Genomic DNA, 27,361 nt, shown 5'->3' on the forward strand with positions numbered 1-27,361 from the left:
AATATCACATCTGTTCAGGTCCTATTGGTCACCAAATAAATTTTGCTGCTAAACTTAACAATATCATCAACAAAAAGTTCTGATTTTCAAAACTTTTTATATCTCCAAATTATAGCTAAGGGAATGTAATGCTGTAATCGCTTGTAAAGAAAGTATCTAGTTATTTCTAAGGCTGACGTAACTCCAAATAAAAATGAGATAGTGTGTGTATGAATGCACCCAGCAACTCTAAAGCCTGGTGTAAACACAGCTTTGTATTACCCATTACTTAAGAAGTAATTGGTAGTAATTGAATTAATACTTTAAGGAGAGAAATAATATCAAAGTAGATGTTTTTGGAGTTTTAATATATAATAGAAGAAATACAAAGTGCAAGAACCTTCCATCTCCCAGGCTCAAAGAACAGTTATCCAGCTGTAATCTACTTTCCTAAATTTTCTTAGTTCTTTTTCTTCAGATTTTGACAACTGATGTATAATGTCTTCTCCCAAATCTGTGTCATTTGTATCCTGGGTCTTTTCAGTAAAATCATGTTCTTCATCTGAATCACCACTTTCTTTTTCTTCTTCCATATCTACATCTTCAAGGATTTCTTCACCACTTTCATAATAACAAAATATAAACAATTACTATTAAAAAATTTTCTAGATAACTTTTTAAATTAAGACACCTATATAGAATTGTAACCATACAGAAAAAGGAAATTAAAAATCTTGTCATTGAGTGCACATCAAAAATGGGTTATTATAGAAGAATAGGTGAATTTACAAAATATAATTTTTAGTTGTATTAACAAATCCTTAAACTATACACACAGGAAATCTAATAATTTTCAACGTATTTTATTTACTTGGCTTAAGAGTCCTATATCCTTTACCTGCATATTAAGGCTAAAATATAGAGAAATACAGATGACCTTTTAACAACATGGATTTGGACTGTACTGATTCACTTATACATGGATTTTTTTGGGATACAATACCATAAATATATATTCTCTTCTGTATGACTAATTTCTCTAGTTTTAAGAATACAGTATATAATACACAAAACATACAAAATGCGTGTGAATTGAGTGTTTATGTTATTAAGACTTTCAAGCACCATCAGGCATTAGCAGTTGAGTTTTATGGAAGTCAAAAGTTATGTGTGGATTTGACTATGCAGGGGGTCAGTGCCTCTACCCCACACATTGTTGAAGAGTCACAGTGAAAGTATTCTAGGAAAAGGTAACAAACATTTTAAAAACTGCTTTACCTCTTTGTCTCCTTAGACAGCAGCAATGAATTTACAAACTTGGAGCACAGGAAAGAAGCAGATGGTAGTACATGGGCTGGAGTATGAAGAAGCTAGAGTAAAAAACAAAAACAAAAACAACAGAAAAATAGGGTTTCATTTAAAAAGACTTAGTGCCACCAGTGGAATCCAAAAGGGTTTGTTTCCAGTAATCTGGAATCATAAATTTATGTTATTTGTATACTGTGCAGTTCTAATACCCAAACCAAGTAATTATTCAAAAGTTATCTGTTACAGGAATGCTTGGTTGGCTCAGTCTTAAGCATCTGACTTGATTTTGGCTCAGGTCCTGATCTTAGGCAAGTGAGATGGAGCCCTATGTCTGGCTGCTAAAGATTTTCTCTATCCTCCTCCCACATACACACATACTCTCTCTCAAATAAATCTTAAAAAAGGAAAAAAAATTATGTTACAAATTGTATAAACTCTAACTTAAGGTGCTTTAATGTATTTAATCTGTTTCATGTTATGAATTACTTACCTCACTAATTGCAGGTATGTTTTCTGTTAAGGGCAGTTGTACTAATTCACTCTCCAAAGCCTCATTTATTTTTTTATCCTGCTGTTGCCTGTGTTTTCCCAATATGAAATAAAATGGTGTTGTTGGAAGACTTTCTTCTGCTAGTAGCTGTAAGGATTTAAGACAAAGGGAAATTTCTTCAATAAAAAGGAGGAACTGACTTTGATTCAATAAAATGTATTGGCAGTCATAAAATGTCAGGGGTGAAAGGAACTTTAAAAATTATCTAATATGATTCTCTTTACAAGTAAAGCAACCGAGGCCTAGCAGCCCACTTATTGGGGAAAAGCTAACAGTGGACATTTAGATGACAGAACAAAATACATACTACTGCTTCTCCCCCAATGACAAATGACAGCAAATGGGTTTTCAAAAGGACATAAACCCACAGTGAGAAAGAAAATGGGTAAGTAAGATGTTGGAAGGTTTTGGAAAGCAAGTTCAAGGTAGTAGGTAACTTAGTAGACCTGAGAAAGAAGTCTAAGCTGGCTGGGGGGAAAGTCAAGAAACACCCAAATTTATATGGCTGAATCCTGCAAATGCTCAGGAATTGGTACAATTGCAACAGTACCTCAGAAAAAGGCTAACAATAACTGGGTGTCCTGGTTTAAAGTCCATTTAGAGAGCATGCAGATTCCTAGATTTCCTTCTGAGCTCCAAGAGAGGGCTGGAAGTACATTCCTTGGAGGGGTGGAACAGAAGTATGTCTTTAAACTGAAGTGCCTGGTGAGGTTGGTGGCAGTGTCTTCACAGCTGAAGGTAGCTGTACCTGAGAGGGTGCTTTTAGGCTGCTATCCTCCAGTAAAGAATTTAGAAGAATTTTATCGGGGAAATCTAACCAGTCTAGGACAAAAGACCTAAAAATAATAACTTTGGAGACTTTCTCAAAAATAGCCAGGTGGCAGAGGCCCGCAGACAAACTCCATCTCAACGGACACCTTCCAAATGGCTTTTTTGGTCACTTTTAAATAAAAGACAGCCAAGAATTATCAGACTCTGATGAAAACCTATGAAAGAGACCAAAAGAGATGGAAAACAAAGGATGGAAATGGGACCTTGCAAACTGGAAAAAAGCAGATTAGATGATAAAGATGAAACAATCTCCCAGAAAACAGAAGATGGTCCAGCACTAAATAACAAGAGTTCCAGAAAAAGAACAGAGAAAATGAAGGCAAAGAAGTCATTCCCCTCAGTCATTTCTAGGATTAAAAGTGTACTTTGCCTGGCCTACATGAAATGGCAAGCTGCACTGCACACTGCTTTTCCTCTACTCCTCCATCCATAATTCTTACGACTTCTAAAGTACTACATATTTCACTTATTTAACGCTTGCCGTATCTTCCTGCTAGACTGTAAACGTTGTAAGTTTAGAGAATTGACTGTTTTGTATTCCAAGCATCTAGAATTGACCCTAGTCTATTGATGTTCAACAAAAAATTGTTGAACAAATTCAACTGAGTTTTCAGAGGAAAATAAAGCTAGTTTACAGATAAAAGAACAGGAATAAGAATGGTATTAGACTTCCAGGAACACCCAAAGCTATAAAATAGGACAATACCTTCAAAGTTCTAAGAGAAAATGATTTTCAACCTACACCTTTGCAAGCGAACAACCAGTCAAGTGGGCGAGAATGGAAGCATTTCAAACACATGAGGTCTTAAATTTGCATCCCACGCACTAACAGAAATGTGCTTCACCGAAGCAAGGGGAAAGCTAGAGGTGAAATGAATCCCCAGATGATGGCAAATGGAGATCCCATGACTCCTGTGCAGCAGGTATTCACAGAGTAGCCGGTCCAGAGTGAAGCAGGACAGAGGCTCTTGGAAATATTCCTTCAAGACTTGAAAGAGTACCTCAAGTATCTGAAATACTGAGAGAAGACTCATACAACTTGAGTTTGGGGGTGAATCAGATGAGAAGTAAATGGAGAACTATGCAAAGAAGAAGACGGCAATCCTTAACTCTGGAGAGAACAGAGCTGCAAATAAAAGGAAAACAATCTGTCTGGTTACGACATGACTCAGCTACGAATTGTGTTCACAGCGTTCTAACGAATACTGACCTGATTTATCTACACTGAGAAAACGGGGGAACAGGAAAGGGGTTTGTGTTATGTGCATGGGGGAAGTGGTGGTGTGAAAGAGTAACAACTTGAATAGATCAGTAAACAGACAATAACTGAAAAATCCAGAATTAGCAATAGAAACATGTTTCTTAGAGATAGGAAGGCAAATAAAAACTAGCTAAAAGAGTTGAAAGTGATTATCTTTGTGGGTAACGGCACAGTGGTGTTGGGAACTTTTCCTGAAAGTCTTGTATAATTACTTGACTCTTTAAATCACAAGCACATATTTTTGATATTACAAATTAAACCTACACTTTAGAAGAGTAAATATAACCTCAAAGAGGCAAGTAGCTTTTAAGTTTATGCTTAATACCATGTTTGGGCAGGTGGAACATTTTCCTCATAGCTGAACTCAAACAGATAAGGTTATCTCTGGAGGGAGGCAATGCAGTCTGCACCACCAGTGGCTGAAACATACCTGTTTGCTGGTTGGTGTGAGCTTCTCTTCTGGAGACTTCGTACTAAATGTCAATAAACTCTGAAAAGAGAGATTAAAGATACAAAATCTAAATAAAAATGAGGACAATTTTTCACCTTTATATATATATGCCCAAAGGAAAGTAATAGAAGATTTAAAACATATTTAATAACTGCTCTGACAATTAGAAGACTGTTCTGAGAAAAGTTATTTAAGAATTGGCAATGAAACAGATTCAACTCTTGGATCAAACTAAAGCCAGTTTTTATTATGGCAAAACAAATACTAAAACTAAAAAAACAAAAACAAAAACAAACAAACAAAAAATCTATCCACCACACGAGTAAGTACCATTTAAAGTATTTATTTATTTATTTATTTATTTATTTATTTATTTTTGGTGTCATGGAGATACTGCAAACAATACCCAAAGAGACTCAAAGGTGTGGGGTAAAGTTGTGCTAATACACTTAATACTAGTAATACTGTTCTACTGAGCACATTAGATTTACTTCTTTTGGGAAGTAATCCTTTAATACCACTGGTCCAGCTGTTATGGGCTAGTACTTTCAAATACTAAGCAACTGCAAATTACATATACAAAGTGGTTGCCTTTTTGAGGTGGGATGGTCACCTGTGACTTTGTTAGGAAGTAAAACTGGGATCTGTTCAGCCACTGGTAAGCTTCTGAGGTGAATGATTCAGGCACATCTCGTGGAACAAACACTCCCCACTGGACTTCCTCTCGGGAGATAGTCTTTTGAATATACAATGGTCTTGGCTCACTAGGTTTAAATACAAACACTAGAGGGGAAAAAACAAACAGACCATAATATTTTGCCTGCGAAGGTTAGTTCCAGCCTCAGGATGACAGACCACACTATTCTGGGACTTACCCCATTGAGTAAAATGTTCAAGTCATGATTATTTTAGGCTTTGATTCAACAAATATCTACTGGATGACTGATACGTGCCAAGCAGGTTAGGAATGAGGGCTATGAAGATGAAAAGGAGGAAGAAGAATCCATGCTCCAGAGACCAGGTTGGCCTCCTGCAGCAGACACCAAAATGTGATTGCGGTATTTTGTCTTACATACTGGAACAGGGATCTGTAGACAGTGTACAGAGGAAGAATGATTAAAGCTTCTTAAAATGCTTCAGAGGGGGAAAGTCTCTCTTGGGATGTTCTGAATGTTGAGTGAGACTGGCACGGTAAAAAATGAGGGATGTACTGGAAATCTCCTAGAAGTCAGTTATGAATGCGTATGGAACGAGATGTCAGAGTAGGAACTAGAGAGAGGACAGTAATTCAGGTAGAATGGCCTAAAATACTTGATTTAAAGGCAGCTTGACTCACATTCTATTAAAGTTGTCAAAAAGAAAATTTAGCTAATAGATCTCCTCTTATTATCAAACTATGGTCTGTACTTACAGTCTGAACCCGCTGAAGACTGAGAGACTGCAGCGATATTCTCCGAACGAGGATCGGGTTCCATAACTCTAATGGTTAACTTTGCACTCCATTCCACTGGGGAGAAAAGAGCAATGCACTTCTAGAGAAAGAGCCACCAAAAGCTTTTTTACTAAGCCTGTTATTTAAAGTGGGTACTCAATTTTTACTGGGACAATCAATTCTATTATTCTCAGGAAGAGGGATATTACACTTCCAAATAACACATGGAGACAAACTGAAAATTCGCTAAAGTGAGGGGCAGAAAGCAGAAAACTCAAATACTATGAAATGGTTATTATTTCAGTGCAACTACTTTCTGGTACTTTTCCGCAGCTGCTGAACATGGGCAAAATGTTAACCAGAACCATTGTAGAGAATACATACAGAGTATCACACATGGTCATTACCAAGCAACCACCATGCCTTCCAAACATACTCAAATGCATAAAATCCTAATAAGTAAAATGAGTAAAAACGAAGTCCACATTTGTTACGAGGCCTCTGAAAGGAGACATTCAAAGTTAAAGCTGCCATGGATTCTGCATGTTAGTGCAGGTTACAGATTCGCAGAAACATTCCTCGGGTTGTTTATGAGATTATGGAACACAGAGGGCAACAGAAAGTTATACACAGTAGAGAAAGGCAAGGCTAATGGAAGTCAATTTATGGCCAAGAAGGCAGATTACAAATAATGTGCATTTCTTACAGGCTTAGCACTCCAAAGTTTGCTGGTTTAATGTGACATGTGAAAAATTGTATGTACTCTACGGATAGAGACATGAAGATGTGATCCAGAAGTCCTAAAATGCCAAAGGTTACTGGCCACTTATCAGATGCTTCGCCACTTTATAGTAAAATAAGTATCTTACGTGCACAACTGAGCAGATTCCAACAGCAAAGAATGCCATTTTCAGTAGCGCCAAGAAGATACTTTGAACAAGTCAATCTCCCAAAGCAAAGGTGCCTATATTAAAAAACCACAAGAAGTTAACCATCAGTTCCAGCACGCTGAGTTCCAGCATGCAGACTTCTAGGATAGTTTTACGCAATGCAGATTTTTAGAAAAACACATTTTTGCTCACAATTATCCTGCAGAAAAATGGGACTAAGGAGAGCAAAAGGTTTATTAAGCTATTTTCTTTACAAAAATAGGTTTGATGACCAATTCTTTTCTTTAATATGCTATACAGTATAGTTTATTGAAACACTATAAACATGTATGTGAAATATACAGTCATTTAACAAAACCCTTTTTTATGTTCATTTAACTTAGAAGAAAATTTGCAATATAAATTCTGAAGAATTTTTACAAAGCAATTTCAGAATCAGGTATGTTGGGAATTAAAAACTATTGTTAGACTTTTTTTTTTTTTAAGATTTTATTTATTTATTTGATGGACAGAGATTACAAAGGCAGAGAGGCAGGCAGAGAGAGTGAGAGGGGGAAGCAGGCTCCCTGCTGAACAGAGAGCCAGATGCAGGGCTCGATCCCAGGACCTGAGCTGAGGGCAGACGCCTAACCCACTGAGCCACCCAGGCGCCCCTCTTGTTAGCCTTCTGCCATTCTTTCCTCAAATGGCAGTTGCCTCAAGTGCTAGATGTTGTTGTTTTTTCTTTCGCCTTTTTTGAACACAACAAGGTTTGAGCATGACATTGTTTTTTTATAGGAAAACAGAAGAAAAGCATTGTCTGGATCCACTGACCCTTATTAGCATCTATTTTTAGTAGCACAACCATGAAAAGTATTGATTTTGAAGAAAAAAGAAATCTGTAGGTCAAGAGTTAAATGTGAACTCTCATTTGAGAAATGGGTAAAGCCACAGCAAATGGTTCACATACCCCAAATTTTTATCTTCCTACCATTTTGGTTTGGTCCTGACCCCCACTGACCCACAGACTACCGTTAGCAGAAGCATAAATTACTACTAAAGTTTATGTGGAAAGACTCATTTAAATAAAAAACAAAACAGTATGACATACTTTCCAAATTATTTACCTTATATTCCCAGCTCGCTGACAAAATGTACATTTAAGCTCCCATGTCTCTGAATCCCATATTGTAACTATTTCCTCGAAACTAACTGCTAGCAGAGAGCCATCTTCAGAGAAACAACAGTTAGTCGCTTGGTATTTGTGATAACTACCCACAAAGTCACAGGTCCAGCCAACAGCTTTTTCTGTGGAAACACAGAGCATACAGTTCAGAAATGGTATAAATGCTAGGTAATACTTTATGGTAGTTAAAGCAGTATGGATTACAGAAGAAGCGACAAAAAACCCTGCTCCTTGAAACTTGGGTTAGAAATGCTCCAAAGCACTGACTGGCTTAAAATATATGCCCCGTCCTGGAAATCTTGACCTCCCTCTAGTGGAACAGTGAAGGAACAGTGAAAGAACCGCCACCCCGCCTTAAACACAGTACCTTCACTGAAATAATCAGCACATGACTGATCAAAAAAGTCATGAAAATGTACAGATTTTGGGGAAAAGGCATGTAAAATGTAATCTCTTAAATCTTTTAAAATTAGGCAATAACCCACAGAAGTTAAATAAGGCAGAAAATGTCCTCCCGGAACGGAGACCATTATTAAAGAGGTTAATTCTTAAAATTATACTCTTTAGACATATCATATTTAATTAACTTACTGTATATATCAGAATCATCTGTTAATATCCACACTTTGAAGTGACCATCTTTACTAGCTGTAACCAAGGTGGGGTTTTCAAATTTTTCTGCATTACAGAAACAGAGAGCTGTGATGTGGTCTTCATGCGGCATGTTAATCTTTGTATTAAGAACAAACCTGAGAAAGAGGCAATCATCAATTTATTCTTACCTCAGAACAATATGATATATTGTCATGTAAGAATTTTTTACTGTACATTTTACAATAGCATCTTTAAGAATGGGCAAGATACATTATCATCTAGAATGACAAACAACTGCGTGCTCTATCCCTAATGGCCACAGAATACAAAGAGGTCTAACACATGACCTCTTTGTGTTAATTTATACAATAGAGAGATTATTATGTATACTGTCAACCTACATAAAATAGGAGTCATCACAGAATGATACAGGAAAGTCTATCATACTAAACTCTGTAAGAAAACTATACAGAACTCAGATGGCTATCTACTTTCAAAAATAAGCCCAAAAGCCCCTACCTGTGGCAAGAAAATACAGCAAACTACCTCTTCAAACCATCCTGGTTAGCATTTAATATTTAGCCATCCAAACTACCTCTCAAAGCTTGTTTCCAGCTTGACAAGGTGCTTCCATGAACGCATGATAACCTAGCATGGTGTTCTTAAAAGAATATCGGGGCAAGACTCTGCTGTGATTTTTTTTTTTTTAGAAATCCATTACTACAAGAAAAGGGACTAGCGATCATCTATTAATCCCTCTGGGTCTGTTTCCTCAACCTTAAAATGTGGAAAAGAAGTTTATCTTACAGTGTTTCTGTGAAGACTGGTTCTAGACAAGCCGCAGGGACTTGATAAATGGCTACTATAATCAAGGTCTGAGAAACTAGTAAACTCCCTATCTAATCAAACATACATGTTACACTACGACATACCTCTGCTGCCTACCAGTGCATTTTCCACACAAGTGGGGTCACTTTCCCATGTTTCCTCATTTATACATGGAGATGATATTACAACTTGGGGGTACACCAATGCTTACTCAGAGCAGAAAGCTGAAAGGCTATTTATTAGTACAGTAACACCTCCCTCATTCCTCTAATTCTAAAATTTATCAATATAAAACATTTTAAAGACTGACAAATGAAACCATAAAATAAAAAGTCCCATATTTTCTACTCTGAAATTAATTAGTCATATAGGTAGTATTACCCTTGTGTTTTCTTATTATACATCCACAGTTTCATTTGCAATTCAAGCTCTGTTTCCTTTTCTTGACGTTGTTCCACTGTTGCAAGCCAGTTACCATAGCAGCCAAATGCAGCCTTTGTTAGCTCGATTTGGATCAGACCATAATCATTGATATATTCTTGCTGTATTATATCTAACTGATGGGTTAAAAAAAATCCAAAAAGTTAATTAATGTAAATACATAAATGTTAAAGTTTTCAAAGGAATGGTAACTACAAAGATAATTTCTAGAATCTGCAGTAACAGGTTCTCAGATAAAGGAAAAAACTGAACTATTAGTTATGGATATCAAAACTGCCATTAAAAAAGCATATTATAAGCACCAGTTCAGTGGCATTATTCTTTAATGGCCTTTTAGTGTTGACTGACCTGTGTACATGATACAATAGAACCTTTAATTGACAGTAATGCTTTTCTCCCTTGCTTCTATGAACAAAGAGCTTGATATTAAATCTCACGGTTAAATTCCACATCACTAAAAACTACAGCAAAAATAAAATCTACAATTTTGACATGGTAAAGACAGCAATGTTTTAAGTAGACTATTTTATTTGTTTCTTTTATCCCATTCCCTTGTCTATTTACTAAACATATATTGAGTAAGTATTATTTCCAGGCTCTGTACTGGAAATGCATAAAGAACTAAGTTTCCTTTCTTCGGGGGTTTAAAAGCAAGGGAAAGAAAGTGATCAAGTGGAGAGCTGCTATGACAGAAATTAATAAAGGGTACTATGGGGCATAAAGAAATAGCAAGTCTGGATTAATAAGCAGCATCCCTCTTTATACTGAAAATTTTATCATTGGTATGTACATATGACAACACTTTACCATAAAGCAGAAACATATTTGTATTTACAATCCTTATTTTCTTATTTCCCTACTCTTGTAATTCAAAGGCACAGATATTTGAGAGCTAAAACATAATTAAACGGAGAGCCAGCACAGAAGTGCCAACTGACTTTCATGGAGACTTGATTTGCAACTGTGGCCTCATTAGAATTCTGCTGTAAGCAACTAAGTAACCACAGACAGTACTGATAATGTTCAAGCAAACAAAGGCACAGGATCTTGTTTTAGAAGCTACTAAGTGGGGCACTTGGGTGGCTTAGTCCGTTAGAAGCTACTATAAGTAAGTTACTTAACTCTAGTGGTGTTATTGGAAACCTCCATTAGTTTTAAGGCTACTTAATGGAGGGCAATCTTACATTGTATAACTGCTTATCATGCTGCAGAGAATAAAACTGCAAATGGCCAGGTTTTCCATTCAAAACCAAAGCTTTAGTTCTGGGATCAATCATCAAACCAGTAAAGATATTGCTGTCTGCAAAAGAAGTGACAAACAATAGTTAAGATCATACAAATATTCACTTTTAAATTGTGCATGATTACAAATCCGCTGGGTTTTGTAATACCTTTCACTAGGCCTTGAATTACTGCGGATGCCTCAAGGTTTCGGTGAATTATTATTATCTCTGTGGGTTAAAAAAAAACAAAAAAACAAAAAAACCTATAAATCAGTCAGAGCTTCAAAGTAAAAGAAAAAAAAATCAGTTGAATTTATACCATTCTAAAATACAACAGAATACAAAACAACTTAGTAAGTTTAGTTTACTCAGTATTATTAGAAAATCAGGAATTAAAAAAAGACATCAGGAGTATATTTTGGGATTTAGCTAAAAAAACTGGGGCTGGGAAGGAGGAGCTTTTTTGTTTTTGTCACTGGAAATTTTAAGTTTTATCAGTTGTATCTATGAATATATTTTAAGTGTTAATTCAGAAACTTACATACCCCAAAAGAGATTGTTTACTTTGAAATGAGTAATTGCACTAATGGATTGCTCACGGTTATTTTTTTTTAAAAGGTATTTCTTTATTTGACAGAGAGAGACACAGCAAGAGAGGGAACAAAAGCAGGGGGAGTGGGAGAGGGAGGAGCAGGTTTCCCGCTGAGCAGGGAGCCTGACATGGGGCTCGATCCCAGAACCCTGAGATCATGACCTGAGCTAAAGGCAGAAGCTTAATGACTGAGCCACCCAGGCACCCCCAGTTATGTTTTGTTTTTGTTTTTGTTTTTTGAAGGGAAAGGACGCAATGGGCTCTGAGATCTACATTTAGGCTGAAAAGCAAAAGAATGAGCAAAAAGATCTGGAGGTATACAAGACTGCCTTTAATCTTGTCAGCACCCACAGGACGCCCATGCTGAGAGTATGGTACATCCCGTGTTCTTTTGAAAATATTACTGCATTTGTGAAGGCACAAAAGCCCACTTCAAAAACCCTCCATTATCCCCACATCCCACATGTTAAAGGTTTTGAAATGGAGACAGTACAACAAGAACCAAATACACTTAGCCCTACATTTTTATAAAAACAATCCTGAAAATGTGAATTTTGGTGGCATCTAGAGTCAAAAAAAGGAAATGGAGAAAAGAGGAAGAAGGAAGAAAAAAATGCTTATTAAATCTTAACACTCCTCTTAGTTTTAGGTCTCTTATTTTCCATTTCCCAGCTGTACAATTCTATCTCCTCACAACAAAGTCACTTACTGTTATCAGAATGAGAAGTACAGAACAAATCCCCTGCTGGCGAGACTGAGATATGTTCAATAGTAGCTCCCAAACGGGGGAGAAACTCCTTATTCTTCTCTGTTGCATCACGCCACTCGACAAGGACAGATTCACGACCACCACTCAGCAGACTGGTGCCTTATCCATCCACGGAAATGAAAAGGACAGTATTTGGGGGAAAAGTAGAAAAATATAATTAACACTTAAATTTTTCCTACCATGTTAGAGATATAAACGATTTTTTAAAATATGCAAACAAGTATCTTCCTATCTTTTAATAAACTTGACAAAAAAAATTTTTTTAACAAATAACGTATTGTTTGTTACATACAAATAATACAGGCCTGTATACAGGAATGTAGGTCTGTAATTCATCAGTCTTACACAATTCATAGCACTTACAATACATGTCCTCCCCAGTGTCCATCACTCAGCCACCTCAAACCCCCACTCCCCTACTCTCCAGCAACCCTCAGTTTGTTTTCTGAGATTAAGAGTCAACAGACTTAACAATCACTGATTCTGGGATTTTCCTTTCCAACATTATCTAACTAGTTTGTTCTGATCAACTCTTCTGCCAATAACAGAAAAACTAAATGAAACAAACACCCTGTAGGACCAGATGGCTTCAACGACAAATTTTTCATTTCACTTAAGAAATGAACCTATTTTATACTCTTCCAAGCAACAAAAAAAACACAAACCAAAAAACAAAGAACACTTCCCAACCTGTTTAAAAGAACAGCATAATCCTTTACCAACCCAATAAATTATAAGAAAGTTCTAAGCCAATTTCATGATCGATGAAAATTCCCACAGTACTAGCAAGCTGAATCCAAGGATATATTAAGAGGATAACATATTGCAGAGCTGAGTTTATTGTAAAAATGTGAGGTTATCCTAACACTTGAAAAATAAGTGTAATTAATTCCATTTACATAATAAAGAGAATGATTATGAGTATCTTAATAAATGTAGAAAGAGCGAAAGAATTCTACACCCATGATAAAAATTCTCAGTAACTCAGCGTTAACTGGAGGTTAACTGACATGAGACAAGAAGGGATTAAGGACTGGAAAGAACTAATTAATTCAGTGTTCACACGGTGTGACTGCGTGCAAAGCATAGCCAAAACAGTTTATACTGTTCGTATTTGCTTGAACTTATAACTAGTTCTCAAAGCAACTATAATTTGTAGCTCAATTACAAAGACAACTATTTTTCCTCCTCCATTCTCTTACACTGATACAGGATTAATGCTGACATTTTACTGACAACCTTGTACTAGATAAACCACAAACAGTATATATATGTGTACATATTTTTTAAAATATTATTTATTTGAGAGCACATACAAACAAGAGTGGATGGAGGGACAGAGGGAGACAGAATCTCAAGCACACTCTCATGCAGCTTAAATGAAACACAAGTTCTGAATTTAAAATTATAAATGCAAATGAGGTAATCTAACAGTTAAAAACACATTTTTGAATTAGACTTAGGTCCAAATCCTACTTAACAACTGTGCGGCCTTAGGCAAGTAAGTTCTCAACTACAAATCTCATGTCATCAGCAAAACGACATCTATTTCATAGCTTCAAGAACTAAATGAGGTAGTAGACATAAAGCATAGCATAATCATTTGTACCAGATAAACTACAGCTACTCTTATGGACAACAAGCACTTAGCCATGTGCTAATTATAATTACATTTTTAAAAACTACTGTAATTTAAACAGGTTCTTTATGTTAACAAGGATTTTATCACTGACCTATAATATATCGTACTGTGCTGAAGAAAGCTCAAACCACAGGAGTTATATACAAGTGTCTACAATTCCTTTGGTCCATGCAATTCGAAATCTTTCAAAGTATAAATGCGGTGAATACTAATCCATGTACTTCAAAAGTTCATTTTAATTATTAAACTTCACTTACCTGTCACTGAAAAAGCCAAATCCATAACCATGTCATGGTGCCAATGTAAACATGTGTACGTGTATTTCTTATCATCATCAAAATTCCTCCTATTGGAGAAGACCAAAATTGTTAATTTGACCAAAGGCATTAAGTTAGGAAAATAAGGGCAAAAAGTAATGATAAAGTTCTCCTCAATAAAACAATTTTAGGCAACATGGAAATTTTAACTCCTTTCTCAACCCCAAGGTTAGAAATTCAAAAATAATTAGTCTATGAAATGAAGAACACAGAAAGACAAGAAACAGGATGTCAGCAAAGCCTCATCTCTATTACCAGTACCATTCTTCATCCTGAACCAAAGACAGCTCTGTTCTGCAGGACTAATGCAAATGATATTAAAGGATCACCATGCTCTCCATAAGTGAACTGACCAAAGACGAATTTTGCCATCCTTGTGACCAGTTGCTATGCAGTCTTCCTTTGGGTGACATGCTACACATGTAAAATTGTTCTTAGCATGTTTCTTATTTTTTGATGATGATAAAGTAAACCTAGAAGAAAAAACTGTCAATTATTAAAGTCACTTGGTAAGTGGTGATAAAAAGTAGAAGGGAGTTCATGCCCTTATCAACCAAACTGGAGAGCACTGAAAATTCACTGAATATAAATGCATGACTTAAAAAAAAAAATCGTGACTAAGAATCAAGAATATTTATTTTGCAAATGCTTATTATTATACAATATAAACTCCATGTGACCAACATTCTACCATGATAACTTGTCTACAGAGGCCACTGACATCAAAGTAAAGCCAAGACAGTACTTCCAGTGGCTTTTGCTTGAGCCAAGCTTGTTCAAGTTTCTTGTCAACTGAAGCTAAATTTTAACATTAGGTACGAACAAACCGAATAAATTATATCTAAGACAACGGACTAATGTGTCCAAAGACATCAGGAGCCTTACTACACTGCAAAGAAAAACACGTTAATCTTGACAGGGTAAAAGGGAAGAGGGGACAGTGTCACTTGAAGAGTCACTACTCGTGCTTGGCACGAGTCTCCTTAAATACGTTATTTCATTCATCCTTACAATTCTATTAGGTAGATGTTATCCCCACTTTAAATATATGTTAATTTGAGTTACACGGAGCTTCAAAGAGACTAAATTTGACTCATTTTAAACCCAGGTATTCTGAAGCCTACGCTCACTCCTATAGTCAAAAAAAAAAAAAAGGCAGTAAGGACCACCTGGGCTAGCCTTTTCAAACTAGATCCAATTTTGACATATATGCACACGAGAATCTAAGTGGACAAGGGGTTTTGGTTGGACAAAGCTCTCTAGGTTTTTGTGACTAATGATTCCTTTAACCCTATCCATTGTGGGTTAAAAACTGCCTCTATATGTAGCAGTTTAATAATCACTTGCAACACGAAACTAGAAACAGCTCTGAATCATAGGTATGAAGTTGAAATAAAATTACAATAAACTCAAGTAAGTAAGGCGATCAAAAAGAAATTCTTACCTCGATGTTATTTTCTTTTTGAAAAAATAGACAGACAAGTAAAAGTCCCGCACTGCCGCAACATATTCTCCCTAGTATTTTAAAGAGATGACATTCACAAAGATAGGCAACACTTTTTGAGAAATGGTTCTCATCACAAAAGTTAACATAGTAATAATTTTTTTCCCCACACTAAGCACATTAATAGAAAATGCTCTAGTTAGCTATGGAAAGAATAATCCTTTTAAAATTAAAAGAATTTAGGTCCTATATTTGAATTTTTTCCATTAAGGCATAATTTACATACAAAATAATGCAACGTTTGACATTTATATTCATGTAACCACCACCACAGGATTTAGAACATTTTCTTCACCTCATAAGTGTTTCTTTGTCCCTTTTTCTAGTCATTCCCAATGTCCCTACCCCTGCCAGCAGGCACTGATTTCTATCACTGATTTCTATTACTTCTCTGGTCTAGAACATCACACAGAAATCTGGCACAATGTACAGTTTTGTGTATGAACTCCAGCTCATCCTCACCTTTCTGAGATTCGCTCATGCTCTAATCTGTATCATTAGTTTCTATTATTATGAAGCAGCATTCTAATACATGAATACATACCACAAATTATTTATTCTCTTGTTAATGTACATTTAGGTTATTTCCACTTTGGAGCTCCTACGAATACTAATCATTTTGGTACATGTCATTTTATGGTCATGTCCTCATTTCTATACCCAGGAGGAGAACTTCTGGCTCATGGAAAGGACAGATGTTTACCTTTGCTCCGTATCTTGCTAATGTTTGATACTGTCAGTCTTTACCATTGAAGTGTTTTCTCTACTATAAGAAATCAATCTTTTTTAGAACAAAGCAAAAGAATGCTACCAACTTAGACTATAGAAACACGCCACCACAGTGTGTCATCTAGGGACTTTTGGTGGTGCTTGACTTGAAAATAACCAAGTGATTATTAATAAGGAAAGGCTAAATCAAGGTAGAAACATCAAAGAGTTATTATTTCTGATGAATATTTAAAGATACACTCATGTTGCAATATTAAATGAAGACAAAGGTAAAAAGCCTTCAGATCCTAATCCAATTTGGGAAAAGTTATTTTATATATGTTTAGGAAAAAGTCCAGAAAGAGATTCTTCAAATATCACCAGTAAGGTTTAATTTCTTCACTTTACTTTTAACTTCTCAATTTTCTATAAAGGGCACACTGATTATGGACAGCAAGGTCATATTTTCTAAAGACACACAGTCTAGAATGAAAGGATCTGAGCGGCTTTTCCATGGAGCAGGCTAAGAAAGGGTTCCAGTGCTGAAGTATTGGTATTTTTTTCAACAGTTAGAAGGCTTACAAGAACAATAGGTATATACAAAATTAAGAATCCTAAAAAATCCACACCACAAATACAAGCTGAAGTAATGGAGCAAACTTCTTAGCTCCTAACAAAACTACTGTGACCCAAGGCAGTACTCACGGACCAGAACACGCAATGCTCAGAGGAAACACAGCTGCCACCAGGGATTACACACAACGTAGCAACCAAATCAAAGTTTACCTCATTTCCAAAGGCAACGCACTTGGGTGACTGGTTTATATAATCCAAAACCAAGGAGAGCTCCTTAGCTTCTGTTTCCTGGCTCGATGATTTTGGCAGTTTCACTGAAACCAGCTGAAATACATCTAGCCAAAGGAAGCTGTATTAGTCTAAAGCTTCTCTAAAAAGAATGAACATGTACACTTATTTATATGAAACTGTTAATTAGTATTCTAGAATTCATTTGATGGCAACAATTCTAGGCTACCTTGAACAAAACGAGTCTTCAAGTTGGACTACTCATTTGAATATTCAAGTTTGAAACGGAGGTCTGATTTACAACTCCTAAGCATACGTGCTCTATAAATGTTAAAACAGAAAATAGTTTATCTTGCTAGTATAATCTGTATTCCAAAGTATTAAGCTGACCTTTACAATGGATGGAATATGGTGTACTGAGGAACTTAGCAGCCAAAGGCAACAGCCCATCCGAGAGCTTTCACAAGTGCTACGTGCTTGCCACATACTCAGAAGATAGATCTCCTCTTCTCTAATACTGACATGTTCTCTTTATGCCCCATTTAAAAAAATCTCCCAAGAGAAAATAGCTGTATTTTATTATGCTATTTCCTTATTCTCTCAGATATTATAAGGACCACAAACTTCTGTAACACATCAATTTACCATTTCCCATTTCCAGTCCACTTATTGTTTGCTCTGAACTCCTGGTTCTTCTAGCCTTCGGAGTCATCTCAAACTTCACAAGCCCAAATGCTGAATTCTTGATTTGCCTTTTTCACTTTAGTCTTCCCCAATTCTGCCCACTGCAGGCAATGGCACCACCATTCTCCCCGCTGCTCAGACGAAACCCTTGTGCTCTCTTGGACTTCTCGTTCATATCTCACATCAAACCATCGGCAAACCCTGCTGGCTCTACCTTCCAAGCCCACTCAGAACTTAGTTTCTCATCGCCTAAGCAATGAACTTTTTTTTTTTAAGGTTTTTATTTATTTACTTGACAGAGAGAGACACAGTGAGGGAGATCACAAGCAGGAGGAGTGGGAGAGGGAGAAGCAGGCTTCCCGCCGAGCAGGGAGCCCGATGCGGGGCTCGATCCCAGGACCCCCGGAACATGAGCTGAGACAAAGGCAGACGCTTAATGACTGAGCCACCCCGGTGCCCCGAGCAATGACCTCTTAACTGTACTCTGTAATTCTGTCCTTGTCGGCATTTAGTCTATTCTCATCAAGCCAGATAATCTAGTACAACGAAGTCAGATCATTTCACTTTTCTGCTCAAAACTCTTCGATGGCTTTTTTAACAACTCAGAGTAAAAACTGAAGTCCATTCAATGGCCTTTATGGCTATATGTTATCTATTCTCCCCTGGATCAAATTCAACCTCCCTGCTATTCCTCAAACATGCTAGCTATCCTATAGCACATGCTTCTCCAATACTGCTGCGTTCTTCTCAGAACGTTCCCTGACCACTTATTTAAATACATATTTCTCCAATGCTGCCTATTCCCCTCCTGCTGTATTTTTTTCTAAAGCATCTTTCAGCTTATTATATCTGACGACTGATATAGTGCTTATTGTTGGGATCGTCTGTTTTGTTCTCTGCAGCCAGAATAGTATCCAGCACATAGTACATTTTCAGTTAGATATTAAATGAATTACATACAGTAAAAAAAAAAAAGATACCATAAAAGATGAAAAGTAAATAAAAAATGTTTTTAAAATGGCAAAACACACTTCAACATGATTTATACAATTTTTAATCAGAGACTGGTTTTGGATTGTGGAACAAAGAGGAAAACAAATGAAGGATATATATTTAGATCTATTATATGAAATGCTATTTTAAGCTTAATTCACATTTTCATGTTTACATTTATTCTCATATGCTGAGTGTTCATGTGTTCAGTACTGGAGAGTAACACTAATCCCACCATGAATAGAATTCAGACTATATTACAGCATTTGGTTAACTCCAAGAGGTGAAGGCCAAGGTCTTTACTTTAGAGATCAATAGTTTTCTATCCTGGCTTGCATGTTAGACTCAACTAGGATATATTTAAGTAAACAGGCCCCACACAGGGGATCTGAACATCTTGTGTTAGTTGGGTGATTCTTATGTGCAGCTAGTGGTAAGAATCACCAATCTCGCTAACATGGATAAAAAGTTTTGCTACAACTATTAGCAACTACCACTGCCATTGAGAAATCGTGGTGTTAGTACACAGACTGGTTACCAAATGTGAAGGACGAGCTTAATCATCTGGGGAAATAAAAAAATTCAGATTCCTAGACTAAATTTCAAAACTAACGAATCAATTGTCAGTCAGGGAGATTAGGAATCTAAATTATTAGTATGTGGATAGACATTAAGAATCTATACACTTATACATAAAAAGAACTTAAATACTGCAAAGTGTTACCTACAACAGTCAACTAGGAAGGAGACTTAATTAAGAAATGTTGCCATTTTCAGAACATTTTTTGGAAAGTCATTTAGAGGTGGTTTATGGGCTACGTAAGAAAACTGAACTTACTACTGCTTTTATCATTTCATATCACATTTTTGATCAATAAAATACTCAATAAACTTCATCAAGTGATTTTTAGCTAAAAAATGTACTTTTTCCAGTTTTAACTATTCTCAGGTAATTTAAAAGTCCATGATATAAAACAATCTGCAAATTTGTTCCAGCCAATAACACACAAACACACATACACACAAACGAAAATACCTCCCCTTCCTCCAACTGAATCCAGACAGTAAATAAAAAAACACCATGGAAAGGATTCATTTAGCTAGTGAGCCATGAGCCAGTCTAGCAGACTGCTCAGTAACCATCTTAAAGCTGCTTTCATCTTTGACTTTCTTTTTTAAGTTTTTTTAATTTATTTGACAGAGAGACAGAGAGAGATCACAAGCAGGCAGAGAGGCAGGCAGAGAGAGGGGGAAGCAGGCTCCCTGCTGAGCAGAGAACCTGATGTGGGGCTCGATCCCAGGACCCTGAGACCATAACCTGAGCCGAAGGCAGAGGCTTTAACCCAATGAGCCACGCAGGTGCCCCTCATCTTTGACTTCTAAAGACAGCTATATTTTATACAGAACACCAGAGGATGCAGTGGCTTTACTGAATTCCAGTATTAGAAAAATTCTTTGGATATATCCCTCATGTCAGTGTTCTGATGTATCAAATTCTCTGCTAAAGGGCAATTTTTGTTAGCACTGAAGATATTCTAGGAATTCATAAAATGCTGAAACATGGCAATTTCAATGAAATCTGTTCCAATGATAATGAATATGTAATCAGTAACTCAGTACCACTACTAGCTCTTAATATCAAACTGTTTTCTACACCATTTCTGACAGATCAACAAAAGGGGTACTCAATAATGGATAAAAGGACAGTAAGGCTCAATTAAGGTTAGGAGAAAGACAAACTCTAGCCCACCTCTGCAAAACAGCTTTGAAATTTGAGCTCTGACATCTATTTTTACAACTATATATTAAGTAATCATTCCCACATTGTGTATTTCAGAACTAGCGGTAATCATCCTTAAAATGAATGCTGTAACAGAAGGAATTTAAACGCTTTAACATTTAAATTTAAATGTTAACTTCAAACTAAAACCAAACTCTCAAATTTTTGAGAAATTATGGAAAGAGTAACCCAATGCTATATAAAACAAACTTAATTATACTATACCTGGTTTTTCTTTATTTATTAAAACAAAGACAGAATCCTCAGCACAGGCTAGAGTAAACAGGGCATGAAGTTTATGCCCCACTGTGAAAGTCTGAAAGATAAAAAAAAGTACCATATTGTTTATCATCTGTCTACCCCAACCCTCAAACATAAGTTCCGTGACGGGTAAGGACTTTTCTTTAATCCGTTTTGTTCACTGATGTACCCCAACGTCAGAGTACCTGGTCTAAAGAAGACACTCAATATGTATTTGTGGAATAAAGTTTCAAGTTAATACATACAGACCCACCGGCTTCTTTTTAATGGTTACACGGTATTCTACTGAACGAATATGAAACTTTAACGGACATCAAGGTTATATTAATTTTTTTTCCTGCCATAAACAATGCTGTTTGTAATGGCTACACACACATCATTATTTCAACAAGAGAGTCCTAAAAGTGAGATTGCTAGAGCAAAAGTTATTTTTTCATTTTCATTTGTACTCTAGGTGATTATGTACAAAAATCAAAGTATCCGTTTCTCTATACTTTACCTATCACTAAATTGTTTTTGCAGTTTGCAGTTTGGCTAAACTGACAGGGGAAAATGCTGTGCCATTTCTTTATTACTGAGAGTAAACACCTCTTCATGTGTACTGGCTATTATTTTTTTCCAGTAAATTACATATTCTCACCCTGTGCCAATTTTTTCCTACTAGGTTATTAGTTTTCCCTTACTGGTTTTCTATATATTTTCTGTGTATTAGGGATAGTAATTCTTATAAATATTTTCTTTTGATTTTATTGCTTTTTGATCTTTTTGTTAAAAGTTTAACATTTTCAAATAGTCAACTTTCTTTTCTTTTATGATGTATGAGTTTCATAATTTGTTTAGAAAGGCTATCTAAAGATTAAGCCTTATAACATCGTATCTGTCATTAAATTATGTTGCCATCCCTTTTCAAATAAGAAAATTAGAAGATCAAAACACATACCTTTATTAAAATGCCATCTATATAGTCCCACAGTTTAATCGTGCCATCAAAGGAACAAGAATACAACTAAAAGGGTAAAAATAGTACAAAATTTATTACAAAATAGAACTTCATTAATATATCAAACAAATAATTAAGTGATACAGATGACATGTTTTTGTTCATTAAATTAGTAGCCCTAAACAGGTAGAGTCATACTGTTTAGGAACTTCAAGTTTTAATTAAAATGAGGGGGCACAAAAGTCAGCCCTCTATCTTCAAGAGGGAGATGGTAAGTCACTAAGCTATGGAAGCATTTCAGAACCTGCTAATATTTCTCGCAGTGCCCAGTGCTTTTTTATTAGCAGAACTGTTTTCATCTTACATGGGTATTAAAAGAGTGCTTCTCAAATGGTAAGACTGTCCTGTTTAAAAAAAAAAAAAGTTGTCCAACACATCCAAGGGACAAAACTTTTATAAAGTACAACAGAAGTTATTATGCACTTGGATGCTGTGGCAATGGCGGGTGCTCTAAAGTTTTGGCCACTCAATTTCTACACTATTCTCACTGCAGTTGTAACCAAACATTTGTGGCACTGGTTTGTGCACAACACTTTGGTAGCACCAGAAGGCGTTAATAACATGTATTTTTATTTATATTTTTTTGTCCCAATGGACTTGATTTTACTAAGGTCACAGTGGATTACTTGGTTGCTGTTACTGTGAAAAATACTTCGCTTATAACGTTTATAAAGAATTTAAAGTTTTCTGAAAGTGGCAGTTTTAAGATTTCTGCCGAAGTGGTCATGGAATCAGAGAACAGAAAATGATGACTATTATCTATTCAAGTAAAAGAATTACAGTGAAAAGAAACATGCATTGCAAGTACTACACATGAAGAAAAAATCATGAACATGGATCAGTAAAATAAAGTACGGCAACCACAAAATCACTGTCGAAACAATGCTTAGCACACAAATCCCATGACTCTGAAGTCCAGAGAATCTGCACTCCCTATCAGCTCCACCAACCCTGTCAGTAAAATTCTCCTCCTCTAATTTTACTAACTTTCAGTCATCTGAAATAGATCTTTTATGCATTGTATATGCTGTTTTTTGTTTTGGTATAAAATTTAATAATACAGACTTCACAGACACCAATTTTAACAAATGGTTATTTCTGCTATGAAAAACATTCAAATGCAACAAGTAACAACACTTTTGTCAAATCCTCATAGGACAGTAAATAAACAAATATGTGTTTGCAGGGTGAAGAAAAGATACTTAACTTTAATTTTCACAGTAGCTCATTTAATTCTGGAAAGAAAAGATTACTGTCTCTTTATGCCCTACTTCCTCTGTGATAATAAAGTGAATGGCAATGCAAATTTATTCTTGTATCAAGCAATAACTTCCAAGTTGGCTAATCCAGAAAAATGGAACTTGATAAAAAACGAGAGCAAGAGTAAAATGTTTCTGAGATCTCTTTAGTAGCTGCTAGATTGTAAGGACAGAATTAAAATGTTTCATTATTTTTGAATTCTGAGAAGAGCTGCTTTTGTGGGGTGAGTAGGAGGGTCTGCATTAAACTGGACTCCCAAGTTCATCCTGAAATTATCTGGTCCATCCACTGACTAAAGAATCCCTTCTTGTCCAGCACTGGCTTTAAGATTGGGTGAGATCTGCACCAGCACTGGAGTGTCATCCGTAACGGAACAGGTCTCTAACAGCAATCCCTTTTAGCCAGCATTTTCAAAAACGTGTTCCAGAAACCAAAGGGTTCAAGGGCATATAAACCTAAGAAACGAAATGGTATACACCCCTTCCTGATATTCACAATGCTTATAAAAGGACTTGAGAGGCTCTACAACCAAAAAATTCACCTAACTGTGCGTAGCCCTGAATTTCAGAAACTCATATAGCCAAGAATGTCTTCTTTCAAGCAACACCTATCAGCATCCCTTGGAACAAATGGTTTACAGAATACAGTATGGGGGGCAATGTAGTTCTAGGCTGTGATCCTATTTTAATAACTAAAAATATGTGGAAAAATACCCTGAATCAGAAAATCTGATCTGTAAGTATTCTTTGGAAACCTTTTGCAGTGGAAATGGTATAAAACAAAAGTAATTGCCATTAATTCATATGGAAAAATTTTCCAAGACCCCAAAAATAACCTCTCTTACGCTTTTCTGACACCTTAGGACTCATTTTGCTAATTGATGTATGACATACATTGAGATAAAGCACAGATGCTCCCAGACAGTTTAAAGGTAGAGAGGTAGCCACTGGGAAAGGAGACTGGTGGTGCCACTCTCACTGGAAGCGTGCATACTGCCTCTGTAACACCTGCTGCAAAATAAATACTGAACGCTGTTTTTTCTTTTCTTTTTTCTTTGTAAAAATGAAGTGGCATAAGACAAACTTTCCAAAAGCAAGGGATATCTGTATTTTTCTAATTATAACCTGGAAAGTGTCCCAGCCAAAATCAATTCATAATCTCCTGGGAACAACAAAGCCAATACTAAAATATCAATTATAAATCATGTGACACCTGTAGATGATTGTTGGGGTTGAGCTGGATTCCGGTCACCAGATTTCTGTGCCCTTGCAATATGTGTACACATTCTTCTGTAGCTGTGCTATGAACTTTAACAAAGTCTCCAGAGACACAGAAGATATACCTGCAAATAAGAAAAAATTAAGTTTCAAATATTCTGTAGAAAGCATAATCTTTTTTTATAGCCCATGAGAAAATTTTTAACTTGCAACAGAGGTTTCTTTTAAAACAATAGCTTCAAGAACTATATATTAAAAGTTGTGTGGCGTGTATTAACTCTGCACCACCACTCTGACAGTATCGCCCCATGTCCCTTACTCTCCCTGTTCACTGGGGACACCACCTCATAAAGCTAAGTCGGAGCTCTCTCTAGTTGGCAAGGCCTCTTTTACAGCAGAGTACAAAGACTTTGCGACAGTTCTTGTTGCTAAAATGTTGGTTTTGCTTTTTGGATTTGTGGCAGAGGTTACTAAATTACTAAAAGTAGTTAAGTGGGGGGCAATGTTTACTTGACAGTTTTCATTATGGATATAGCCGCAGAACAAAGCTCAGAGGTACAAATCTTCTAGTTTCTACAAAGAAAAAAAATGTTTGTTCCGTGCCCATTTCTACTAAACATTATACCTGCCTGACAGGGTGTTCTTCCATGCACCGTGGAAGGTACAAATCACAGAATTCCTAGGCTACATCTCTACTCTGTGCTCCCAAAATGCCCAGTACATGACTTGGCCCTAGTACTTTTCACGTTGTGCTGAAATTACTTCTTTTCATATATATGTAGATATCTATATGTACCCACCTGCCGCCTTATTTGGCTGTAAGTTCTGATAGGGCAAAGGCCTTAATTTATCTCTGATTCCCAATGTCCAATCTAGTTTGTTGAACAGAACTCACCTGATCCTTAAAGACTTAGTAAACTAAGTGGATAACCCAATAAAGCAGTATTACAAAATATGGAAAGAGTGACTCTTCTATTGCTGTCCAGGGTTACCATCATCCTATTTCATCAGTTCTAAGACACCTGCTTTTTCACACGTTCCCGTCTGAAACCAGGATGCATTTTACAGCAGCCGCAGCCAGGAGACAGTCAGGAAATCTAACACGTTAAGGAAGTTCAAGCAACAAAACATCTCAAGTATATGGCTTCCCCTTTGGCTGGATCCGCCTCTTTGCTCCCCTGAGTACCTTAATCCCGTGTCAGCATCCACAGCTCGGACCACCCTCCCCGGCTTCCCACAGTCTCCCGGTGTGACCCTGGGATTCATCTTTCCTAGTCATTCCAGGTTAATCTTGCAAATCTGACCGCACTACCTCCTTAGAGGTGAAGTTAGGACAATTTGTCAGTGTTTTCCCACGGCCCTTAGGATATGGGCTAAACTTAAGACTTCCGGCGCTTTGAGCCCGTCTGCCTGCAACGGCTTTTTCTCGCGGAGACCCCGCTCCAGCCAGGCGGCTCCCGGCTCTCCCGCGAGCACCTCCTAGAAACGGACGCGGTTCGGGAGACGCCGCCGCTCATCTTCCCGCTGCAGATCAGCACCGCGTTCTGGAGACGCTCAGGGCGGCGCGGATCCGACTGAGAACACGGGCGGAGGCTTCTCCCGGCGCGCGGCCGCAGCGAGGACCCGGGGACGCCGCACCGGCCGCCGCGCGGGCACAGGGGAGGCCGCGGGCACCGTTTCTGCGTCTCGGGCGCTTCCCGCCGGACGACAAACCCCGCTCCGCGCGCGCTCCGAGGGCGCCTTGGCTCTTCCATTCGCCTCCAGCGCGGCGAGGCAAACCCCGTCACGCACCGCTCGGCGACTCTCGCCCAGCCCTGAGCACCGCGCCGTGCAGACACGAGCCTCCCCAGCGGCCGCCCGCACTCCTCCGGGGTGGAAGGCGTCTTCACCGACGGCCCCTCCGGCCGGAAACTCGCGGGATGCCCTCCTCCACCGCGGTCCGCCAGAGGCCGCCGGCAGGGACCGCGGGGACCCGGAGGCTGTACGGCCCGCGCCGCCGGCCGCGCACGGTTCCCAGCGACGCGTCCCCTCAGCGGCCCCGCGAAAGACGACAGAACGCGGCTCCCGCACACAGCGAGGGCAACCGAGGAGCGAGGATCCGCGCTGGGAACGCAGCGAGCGCCCGGCACCGGGGGCGGGTCCCCGCCGCCCGCGAGACCTGAGCTCCGGGCCCACGCGGGGCCGCAGGAGGCTGCCGCAGCGCCGCTTCAGACAAGCGGGGCGCGGACGAGACGCGAATCTGAGTCCCCGCAACTCGAGGTCCGGTCTCTTCCCGACGGGGGACGCTCCTCGGGACGCGCGGGGGCAGCGGCGGGCAGAGCCTGCCCCGGGCCGGGAAGCCGCGGCCACGGGAGCAGCGCGCCCAGCCTGGCGCAGCCGCACGAGGAGCGACCGTCGGCGCCGCCGCCCCCGCTTCCGCGCGTCCCGGAGCCCACAGCGCGCGTCTGCGAGCCGGACCGGCCGGACAGTGCCCCCAGCCCCCACCCCGCCCCGGCGACTCACGCCCCCAGCCCGGTCGGGTCGCGCGGCGGCCGCGTACTTAGAATCCGCAGAAAACACCGCCCTCCTGAAGTTCAACTCGCTGCCGCCACAGCGCACCACGCGCACACTCTCTTCCGCCACCATCTTCGCGCAGGCGCAGGGCCTCCGGCTCGCGGGCCCGCCCCGAACGGTCTCCGGGGAGCGAGTCTCCGCCCACAGAGCCCGAGGGCGGGCTCCTCTAGGCTTCCGTCTCCATGATAAGACCCAGCACCTGGGCCGCCATCTTTGGTGTGGGCGACGTTAACGTCGGACACGTGTGGAAAAGGTGGAAGCGAAACGGAGACACAGAGACGCTCCGTTTATGTTAGACACCGCTGAGCGCTTATTTAGTACCAG

At 38.4% G+C, this 27,361-nt stretch overlaps 1 protein-coding gene across 1 annotated transcript; it reads right to left on the minus strand.

Annotated features, from left to right (window-relative positions):
• Positions 1-326: 326 nt before the first annotated feature.
• Positions 327-27,137, minus strand: WDR75 (WD repeat domain 75). The gene is made up of 21 exons (XM_032860254.1): positions 27,024-27,137; positions 24,480-24,609; positions 21,948-22,013; positions 20,972-21,062; positions 17,272-17,396; positions 15,718-15,788; positions 14,627-14,746; positions 14,214-14,302; positions 12,255-12,413; positions 11,122-11,181; positions 10,915-11,030; positions 9,671-9,846; positions 8,459-8,616; positions 7,809-7,989; positions 6,682-6,776; positions 5,792-5,887; positions 4,994-5,163; positions 4,360-4,419; positions 1,778-1,924; positions 1,258-1,349; positions 327-600 (listed from the first exon to the last, which is right to left on the minus strand). The coding sequence occupies exons 1-21, from the start codon at positions 27,107-27,109 to the stop codon at positions 396-398; spliced, it is 2,493 nt and encodes an 830-aa protein (XP_032716145.1). The 5' UTR covers positions 27,110-27,137; the 3' UTR covers positions 327-395.
• Positions 27,138-27,361: the final 224 nt, after the last annotated feature.

Source organism: Lontra canadensis, unplaced genomic scaffold (assembly GCF_010015895.1).
Source record: "Lontra canadensis isolate GAN:19392208 unplaced genomic scaffold, GSC_riverotter_1.0 scaffold18, whole genome shotgun sequence".
Lineage (NCBI taxonomy): Eukaryota > Metazoa > Chordata > Mammalia > Carnivora > Mustelidae > Lontra > Lontra canadensis.

Coding starts and splice junctions, on each gene's coding strand:
- WDR75 (XM_032860254.1), bottom strand. CDS start 27,109: ATGGTGGCGGAAGAGAGTGTGCGCGTGGTGCGCTGTGGCGGCAGCGAG. Junction 12,414..14,213: donor TTTGGCTTTTTCAGTGACAG/GTAAGTGAAGTT, acceptor TGGATGGATAAG/GCACCAGTCTGCTGAGTGGT. Junction 4,420..4,993: donor ACTTCCTAACAAAGTCACAG/GTGACCATCCCA, acceptor CTCTCTTTTCAG/AGTTTATTGACATTTAGTAC.